At 57.3% G+C, this 9,343-nt stretch overlaps 2 protein-coding genes across 2 annotated transcripts; one reads left to right on the forward strand and one right to left on the reverse strand.

The window, feature by feature from the left end:
- Positions 1–283: 283 nt before the first annotated feature.
- Positions 284–5,490, reverse strand: LHX1 (LIM homeobox 1). The gene is made up of 5 exons (XM_027883845.1): positions 5,161–5,490; positions 3,804–4,030; positions 3,125–3,402; positions 2,270–2,435; positions 284–1,803 (listed from the first exon to the last, which is right to left on the reverse strand). The coding sequence occupies exons 1-5, from the start codon at positions 5,328–5,330 to the stop codon at positions 1,424–1,426; spliced, it is 1,221 nt and encodes a 406-aa protein (XP_027739646.1). The 5' UTR covers positions 5,331–5,490; the 3' UTR covers positions 284–1,423.
- Positions 5,491–5,942: 452 nt separating this feature from the next.
- LOC114057467 (basic proline-rich protein-like) lies at positions 5,943–8,677 on the forward strand. The gene is made up of 3 exons (XM_027883782.1): positions 5,943–6,132; positions 6,466–6,605; positions 7,999–8,677. Exons 1-3 carry the CDS (start codon positions 5,943–5,945, stop codon positions 8,641–8,643), a joined length of 975 nt encoding a protein of 324 aa, XP_027739583.1. The 3' UTR covers positions 8,644–8,677.
- The last annotated feature ends 666 nt before the right edge of the window (positions 8,678–9,343 follow it).

Raw genomic sequence — 9,343 nt, forward strand, 5'->3', positions numbered from 1 at the left:
CACAAGCTTAGGTTTATTAGAACAATAAAAGACATATGAGAAATTTAATATATAAAGAAAAAAGTAGCAGCTGTTGACTGCATATTTGACCATAAAATTTAAATATTTTGGACTTTTATTTTAAAGACACAAAAATAAAACCTGTGTGGGTCTATATAAGTCATATTAACAATTCCATGAATGTTCAACAGGACTAAAAATTAGCAAAGATGTTTGTTTGTCTTTTTTTTTTTTTCTTTTTAACCTTGTAACACTTTTTAAACACCTTCTCGGGTTGCTGGTGCAAAGCACCTTACAGTATTTGTGCTATATATTTACTTTATTTGGCAACTGTCTGGGTTTTGTGGGTTTTTTTTTTCTTTGCCTTCTGTAAACAACACCTTTTACAAACTAGCACAGTGAACCACAAGCCCTGCAATCTGTTAGAACATCTACAGAAAAGAAAATGAACTATTTTGGTTGGTTGCTCAAAATCTTTTGCTTTTGAACAAGAGGTTTTTCTAAAACAGGATTTATTAGTAAAACATTGAGCTCCTGAATTTAACATTAGACGTAAACAGTTGACTGTTTTTAGTTCAATAGAGTCTTTTTGTTTAGCTTTTCTCTCTCTGTGAAGGTAGAATACTTTTTTGTTTGTTTGTTTGTTTTTTCAAGTCATTTTCGTTAGAGGTCTGGGTGGTGACCTTTGCTATGATGAGGAGGTTTTGTACGTGTAGCTTTGTGAAGGTAGAAGAGTTGGTGCTGAGGGCTTAACATTTAGTATTTGCTATTTTTGGAAAAAAAAAAAAAAAAAAAAAAAAAAAAAAGAAACCAAACCAAACCAAACCAGCAAAGAAAAACAAAAGAAAAGAAAAAAGTTGTCCCACCTGATCGTCAGCAGGCTGAAATGGCTGAAGCTAAAAAGAGTTTCTTGCTGTCGAACTTTCTGAGAGACAAAAATGAACAAACAGATTCATAATGCCAGAACCATCCTTAACCGGGAACGCTAGAGAGTTCTTGAAGCTTTTTTTCCCCCTTTTCTTTGACCTTTCCTTCATTCAATTATCAATTCCTTTTTTTGTTTGTTTGTTTTGTTTTGTTTTTTTAAACGAGAAGTTTCTAAGGATTGTGGCTCTTAGGATGACATCCAACAGGGTAATCAAACTTACGCCATCCTACGGTATGGCAGCACTTTTACTGTACAGCTTTCCCCAGTTTCTTTGTCAATGGTACAAAAAAAGTCCCCTCGCTTGTCTGATACAACCATAACATGGAGATTGTCCTGGTCTAGAGCAAAGCTTGCCTTGGAGCGATTGGATTCAGTTCGTTCCCAAGGTAATATTGTCTTAGGGCGGGAGAGATGTTATATTAATTCATTTCTGTACACCATAACAATAAGCAGACTAGATGATCATCACTTACTTAGACCCAGTTTGTTTTAAAGCTACCACACAGCTGCTTCGTTCATTTCTGGTGGGTGGGACAAGTGATTGCCGTAGTTAGCACCACCGTTGACGGATATCGATGAAAAGGGGGGGCTGGGGCCAAAAACTTCTGCGGACATGGAGTGCAAGGACCCGGGCAGGTTGGGTTCGGGGCTGGGCGAGTCTCCCGGGGGGTGCGACATGATGTCAGTGAAGCGCTGAGCCTCACTGGAGGGGTGATGTCCGGGCAGGGGGTGGTCCATGGCCCCCAGCGGGGTGCCCGACGGCCCCGAGGAGGGCACGAAGGGGAGATCCACGGGGGTCTGCGCTTGAGACGAAGGCGGTCCTTGCGGGAAGAAATCGTAATTGCTTCCAGGGCCGTAATACTCGCTCTGATAATCTGGCGGACAAGGAGAGACAGAGGGAAGGTAACAGGAGGGCACCCGAGTGGGAACGACGCGGGAGCGCTGCCACGGCCGCGCGGCTGGGGGGCTCGGGGGTCTCACCCGCGAACCCGAGGGGAAAACGTGTTGCCGGGCTGGCCGGGCTCCGGCAGCCCTGGGACCCCCTTCCCGCAGAGCAGCGGAGGCACCGACAGGAGCCGGCACCCCGAAAAAATCGGGGCATCGCAGCGCCGCGATGGCCACCCCCAGGAGCGGGAAATCCCGCGGCGGGGAGGGGGGGGAAACCGGGAGGGACGGCCCCAGGACAGCGGGACGGCCCCAGGGCTGCGGGGCAGCGCTGCCGGGAGCCGAGCCAGGAGCCCGGCGTGTCCGCGCGGTGTCCCCGCGGGTGTCCGCGCATCCCGGCGCGGGGTGTCCGCGGGCGCACGGGGCGAGGGGCCGCGGGGGGAGCGCGTTACCCACCTCCGTAGAAGGAGAAGGGCCCGTTGGGGATGAGCTCCCCGGGCTCCAGCCGGTCCACCAGCGGCCGCATCCTGCGCGGGCTGCGGAAGAAGGCGTGTCGCCGGGCGCCCAGCGCGCTCAGCTGCTTCATCCGCCGCTCCTTGGAGCGCCGGTTCTGGAACCAGACCTGGGCGGGTGGCGGGAGAGGCGCCGGTCACGGGAGCCGCGGAGTCGGGGGTCCCGCTCACGCCGCCGCCCCGCGCCCCCGTTCCCCCTCATTCCTATTCTCATCCCCATCCCCGGGACGCGCTTTTCCCCTTTCCCGGTCTCTTTTTGCCGGTGCTCTCAGAGCTCGGCTCCTTCTCGTTCCAAACGGGGCCGAACCCACGGGTGACGGTGGCCCTGCTCCCCGCCGTCTGCAGGTCAAGAATGATTGAGTTAATTCTTATTACCCTGACAAGATTACTGCTAATTACCCTCACACTGAGCCTCTCCAATCTAACCTCATCTTTAATGGTCCTTTAACCCCCCATTACCCCAGCGCTGCGGGTTTATAAACCTTTTAATAATTCCAGCGCATTGTCATTCTTATTTACCCATTAACCCCTCACATTTCTGGTTATTAATTTCGAAACTACTTTCAGCTTCTTCAGGACTTTTGAGAATAAACCCGCGGCTCCGTCCCTGCCGACGGGCCGGGAAGCACCGGGAAGGTGCCGGGCCGCCTCGGTAACAACGATTTAAAAGGTCGGTGGGGCTTTCTCCGGCCCCGCCGTGCGGGGGGTGCCGGGCACGGGCCATTCCTCTCCCTTGCATCCCCAGACTGGCGTTCCCGCATCCCCCGGAGCCGCGCCCGGGGCCCGCAGGCGGCGGTACCTGGATGACCCGCATGTTGAGGCCAGTCTCCTGTGCCAGCTGCTCCCTGATGTGCCGGGTGGGTTTTGGGGTGGCCGCGAAGGCGGCTTTCAGAGTCTCTAGCTGTTTGGCTTTGATGGTGGTGCGAGGTCCCCGCCGCTTGGCCCCCAGGTTCTGGTCGTCGTTTTCGTTGCTGCCCGTCTCCTTGTCGGACACGTTGGCGCTTTCCGAGTCCTTGGCGTCGTCCTGGGAGGGGTCTTGAGAGTCGGGGGACAGGCTGGGGTCACTGCCGGTGGTGGCTGGGGGAGAGCAAACCGGGTCACAGTCAGCCGGGGGGAAATACACACCGTGAGGGACAGGCCGTGGTACGACAGGGGAGAGGAGAGGAGAGAAGGGAGAGGAGAAAGGGAGAAGAAAAATAAAGAAGAGACAATGGAGAGGAGAAAGAAGTGAAACGAAAGGAAAGAGAGAGGAGAGAGGACAGGAGAAAGAAGGGAGAGAAGAAGAGAGAAAAGAAGGGGAAAAGGAAAGAAAAAGTAAGCAGTAAAAAAGGGAAAGAAGAAGGAAGGATAAAGAAGAAAGGAAGGAGAAAGAAGAGGAGAAAGGAAAGAAGAGAAGAAGGGAGAAGAGCATCTCATCCCAAGGAGCAGCCGGGGCTGAGCGCATCCCCGCCTGCATCGCCCTGGCTGTGTTCCCTCACCTGAATGCAGACTGTTTTCTTTGGCAGTATTGCTGTTATTTAGGTAATCTTCTTTGCAGACAAACTTGTTCTCGTCTATGATGTAGAGCTCCTCGCCGGTGGAGAGTTGCTTGTTACACATCATACACGTAAAACAGTTCAAGTGGAACACTTTGCTCCGCGCCCTGCGGACCAGGTCGCTGGGGGAGATGCCCTGGGCACAGCCCGCGCACTTGGTCCCGAAACACCTGCAGAGAGAGGCCGGGCAGCGGGTCAGCAGCGCCCGCCGAGCCGCGGGGCCCCCGCGCCCCTCACCGCGGCCTCCGCTCGCCCCGCTTGGCCGTGCAAAAACGGAACTAAACAAAACACGGCGTCCCCGCAAAGCGCTCTGTCTCCCTAACGAGCAAATTCTTGATACCGTGTTTTTTAAAAATAAAAATCAAACGTGGCCGCGGGGCTGCGGGATTGATGGACCCTGGGGCTGCGCTGCCCGGGGTGTCCCCTGCGTCCCGACACCGCATTAACGACGCTCTAATAAACACCACGCAGAAATTCCATCCGTTCTGAACGGCCCGGTCGGTCGGAGGAGCCGCCGGTGCGGGCAAGGCCAGCGCGGGGAGAGGGAGGGACAGCGGGGCCCATCCCCGCGGAGGAGCGGCGGGCTCGGAGCGGTGCCGGTCCCCGTGCCCAGGAAGAGGCGGCTGCGGGGATCGGGCCGCGCGTTGTGCGGGTGTGCAGTGGGGGCTCGGCGGTCCTTGCCCTTCTCGCCGGTGCGCGGCGGCGGGGCCCAGCCGGGCAGCGGCACCGGGATGAGCGGGAGAAGCGGCGGCGAGAGAGCGGCGGTACCCGCTGCCCTCTCCATCCATCCGGTGGGGAAGGGTCGCTGCCCTCCGGGGCAGCCTGGTTTCGTTTGGACATGAGGCGATGGGCCCGCGAAGCGCCCGTACTGGGCCTTCCCCGGCGGCACCGGGCCCGGGGGGACAACTCGGGGCCCCGGCCCCGGGCAGCGCCACGCTCACGGCCGCGGAAAGCCCCGGCGGGGTCACCCCCGCTCCCAGCACCGGGCCTGGGACGGCCCCTGCACACCCCCCGCCACGGGCCCGCACCGGCCCCGCACCGCTCCGCCGGTCGATAGTTCGGGAGCAACTTTGGAGAACTCGAGATCGGCCTGTCACCGACATGCAGGGCCCGACGGGCCCATGCCCGGGTCCGACCCCAGCCGGGGAGAAATAACAGCGGCTCGAGATGTTCGCGTGTCACCGGGAGGGAAGAGGCGCTTGTGGGTTCCGCTGACAAAGGGGGGGAAACAGCAGAAATAAAGGGGAAAAGAAATGGAGATGAAAAACGGATGGAGAGGAGCGGCGGGGCCGGTACTTACCGAAAGAAGTCGTTTTTGCAGTAAAGCTTGCCTTCTCGCGAAAAGCATTTCTCTGTCAAATTGCATTTACATTCACAGCACTGAACACACTTCACATGCCAAGCCCTGTCCAGTACATTCAACAAAAACCGGTCCAAGATCGGCCTTTTGCAGCCTGCACAGTGAACCATTGTCTTTGGTTAGTTCTGAGGGGGGCAGCGGTTTCCCAGGTGTCAAGAAAAAAAAAAATTAAAACAACAATTTTTTTTTTTTCAAAAAGATGACAACACCGGCCAAGGTTTGTTTTTTGTTTTGTTTGGGGTTTTTTCTCTCTTTCTCTCTCCTTTTTTTTTTTTTTTTTTTTTTTTTTTTTTCCTGTGTGTGTGTGTTTGTTTTAAAAGCCTTGGAGAAGTGAAGGAGGAAAGAATAAAGAGAAGAAGAAGAAATATCTTCGTTCGAGTGTCCTAGGAGGGGTACACAGGAGAACCCCCCACTGCCCAGCGCTTCGACACAGTCGCAGGATCCCGGTCGCTATCAACCACACGGATAATAATAATAATAATAAGAGTAACAATAAAACAATAACAGCTATAAAGATCGGTGTTCAGAAAAAATAAAAATTCAAAAATTCAAAACAAAATCGCCAAAAAGCGAGCGTGATGAGTTTTTTCTCGGATCTGAGGTAGAGCAGTCAGGAGTCAAAGTGCTTTTCCCAAAGAGAAATCAAAGGAGGAAAAAATATAATAACAATAATAATAATAATATAATAATAATAATAATAATAATAAATAACGAGCCGGGACATGGAGAGGCGGCGGCGGTCAGACGGGCTGTGGCTGCTGCCGCGGCGACATCGCCCTGACGCGGGGTTGGGGACACGCGGGGACGGGGACACGCTCCGCCGCTCGCTCTCGCTTCTCTCCCTCTCCCTCGACGTCTCGGCGGCACCGTCCGTCTGTCAGTCCGTCCGTCAGTCAGTCCGTCCGTCCACCAGTCGGTCCTACCTACCCCCGCGCATCGCTACCCGCGGCGGCCGCCCGTGTCCCCGCCGAGCCGGCGCGGCGTGGCATGGCCCGGGCGGTGCGGGTGTCGGTGCGGAGGGCCCGGGGCGGGCGGGCCGGGCCGGGCGGAGGGCGCGGGGCAGAGGGGCGGCCCCGCCGTCCGGCCGCGCTGGGGGCTCTGCTCATGGTCCCGGCGCCGCCGCCGCCGCAGCCTTATGGACCGCGCGCGCACGTCACGGCCCGGCCCGGCCAATCGCGGCCGCCGCCGCCGCCCCCCCGCGCCCGCCGCGCCCGCGCCGGACGGGGCGTCCGCGCCCCTTTATAGGAGCCGCCGGGGCGCCGCCGCCGCCTCCGCCCGCGCCGGCCCGCCGGCCGGCCGGCACACCGACAGGCACACCGACCGACCGGCACACCGACCGACCGACCGACAGACACACCGACGGCCCCCGAAGCCCGGTGGAAGCGGTAGGTTTGTGTCGGTGCGCGGACGAGCGGACGGTGGGTGCGAGGAGACGGGGCGGCTCGATGGCGTCCGGCACCCCCCGCACAGGGTCACGGCGCGGTCTGCAATAGGAGCGGCTCGCTGGCGAGCGGCGGCGGCGGAGGCGAACGAGGTCCCGTTTTAGCGGGGGGTTCCCCCTTCGCGCACGGCGCGGCCCGAGGGCGCGGGGGGCTCCCGCGCTGCGTGGAGCTGAGGAGAACCCGCCTGTCCCGGGAGGAGCGCTGCGGTGGGGCCGAGGCCGGGCCCCGCGCCGGTGGGGAGGGGGCGGCGGGCCCGGGGCCCCCCGGCCTCCGAGGGCAGAGCGAAGGCGCCGGTCATTATAGCGATGGTTCCGTTACCGGCGCACGCAGTGCCTGTCCCGGGACGAGGAGCACCGGCCACTGGGATAGACATTTTTTGGGGGGGGATAAATAAAGATTAATTCGCTTTTACCTTCCAGGGGCCGGTCGGTACCGGGGCGGTGTGGAGGGACGAGGTTTCTCTTTCCTTTGCGCTTTCCTGCCCGGCGGGAACCACCGCTCCGGGGAGGTGTCACTGCCCGGCCCCGGGCCCTGCCAGCCCCGGAGCCCGCCCCGCACCGTCCCCTCGGGCCGGCTGAGACGCCGCCGCCGGGGAATTAGGAAGGGAACGGCACATTGAACGGCCCCGGCGTGCCCGGGGTTACACACACGGCCAGGAACCGGGGCTGAGCGCGGGGGTCGGCGGAGGCCCGTCCCGGAGCATCCCCCGCCTGTACCCACCGACCGCGCTCTCTTTCACATCTGTTTTCCTCGTCCTTGAGGAAAAGAAAAAAGCGAGGGAGGGAGAAATCGGAAGATAAAAAGGAAAAGGAAGGCAGGAAGCCCGCTCCGCGCCCTGCCCGTTGCTCCGCGCGGGGGTCAGCCGGGACCGGCGGGGATGAGGAGCCTGCCCGGGCCGAGACATCGCCTCGGAGCTCCTGCGGGTGTTTAAAAGCCCAGGGGCCGCATCCTCGATATCGCCTTTCCCCCCCTCGCCGTTCCCCCCTGTGCGGCCATCCCCGCCCCGTCGGGGCGCGCACCGGGCGCGCAGGGCTCCCCCCGCCCAGCTGTTGGGTCGCTTCGCCGCCGCTCTCGGGGATCAATAGAGCCCTGGGCCCCCCCCCGCCCGGTGCCCCCGCACATGGACCGCTTCTCATGCGGAGCCGCGGGGCCGGGCTCCCGCTCCGCCGCCCGGGAAGGCGACAGCTGCGGGCAGCCGTCAGGGGAGCGCAACCCTCGGCTGCGGCCCCCGGTGACATGTGTCGGTGGGGATGAATGAGGGGAAGGAGATGAGCATCTCGTGTCCATCAAGCACCAGTTTTTCACAGCGATTTTTTTTTTTTTTCTCCTTTCCCAGGCGTTAGCGAAAGCATCTGGTTCTCCCCTGCTCCCCGGGGGGCACAGACCGCTGCTGCCCACCCCCCACCTTCCCGGGGGTCCGGGGTGCCCCCGCACCGCTGCGGTTATCGTGGGGCTCTGCCCGTCCGCCCCAACACACACACAACCCCCCAAAAAACCCCGCTCGGGAGAGGCGGCAGCGCAGACCGAGGGAGGCTGCTCCCCCTGGACGGAGGGGGCAGTGGGGTGCCCCCCATCCGCCTCACCCCCTAACGGGAACCCTGACCCAGAGCAGGCGTTTGAGAGGCGAAAGTGCCCGCGCTTTTTTCCACCAGGATCCGAAAATCAAACCCCGCCATCCCCAGGCTCCCCCGAGTCTTCTGTGCCCCCGGGACACTCGTGTCCCGACGTGGGGGCACCCACGGGAGCCCCAGAGGCGGGGGGAAATAATCCCCCAAGGCCACAGGGATGGGCGGCACAGTCCCTTCCTAGGGCCGGGCCTCTGAGTCGGGATGGATTTTTTGGTTTTCACTGCATTTCGCAATTCGCCCAGATCCGATCCCACCCTGGTCTGAGCCCCCAGCCCCTGGCAGGTCCGAACCCACCCGTACTGAGCAGGGAACCGGCCGGGATGTTCCAGAGCAACCTCGCTCGGCCTCGCTGAGGGACATTAGAAGCGTACAAATAAAAAGAAAGAGGGACATTAAAAGATGCTTCTAAAAGGGGAAAATTAAAAATTAAAAAAAAAAAAAAAAAAAAAAAAAAAAAAAAAAAAAAAAAAAAAAAAAAAAAAAAAAAAAAAAAAAAAAAAAAAAAAAAAAAAAAAAAAAAAAAAAAAAAAAAAAAAAAAAAAAAAAAAAAAAAAAAGAAAAAAAAAAAAAAAAAAAAAAAAAAAAAAAAAAAAAAAAAAAAAAAAAAAAAAAAAAAAAAAAAAAAAAAAAAAAAAAAAAAAAAAAAGTGAAAATAAAAGACTAAAACAACCAAACAAAAACCCCAAACTCAAATTCATTTTAAATCGAATACAGAAGGGGGGAAAAAAAATGTCCTTTTCAGGGGAGTTTAAATTTGCATTTTATTGGTGTCGTTCCCGTCCTTTTTAGTTAAACATCACCCTGTTTATCATCCCCCCCTTTCCCCACTGCTGCGCTGGGTAATGGGATTTCTCTCTCCTTTATGGGGTACCGGTGCCATACGAACACCAGAGCTCGCTCGCCGGGGACCACTGCGGTGCGTTGCGGGGCATCCCCGCATCCCCAGCTGCTCCCCCCCTCCAAACCAGGCAAAAACTTCCACGCGCTCGCAGACACTTTCCACCGTGTCCCTCCCCCGACAGCATTAAGTTTTCCCTCTTTCCCTATTCATTT

Source organism: Empidonax traillii, unplaced genomic scaffold (assembly GCF_003031625.1).
Source record: "Empidonax traillii isolate 1590-97213 ecotype Southwest subspecies unplaced genomic scaffold, ASM303162v1 scaffold135:size1941959, whole genome shotgun sequence".
Taxonomy (NCBI): Eukaryota; Metazoa; Chordata; class Aves; order Passeriformes; family Tyrannidae; genus Empidonax; species Empidonax traillii.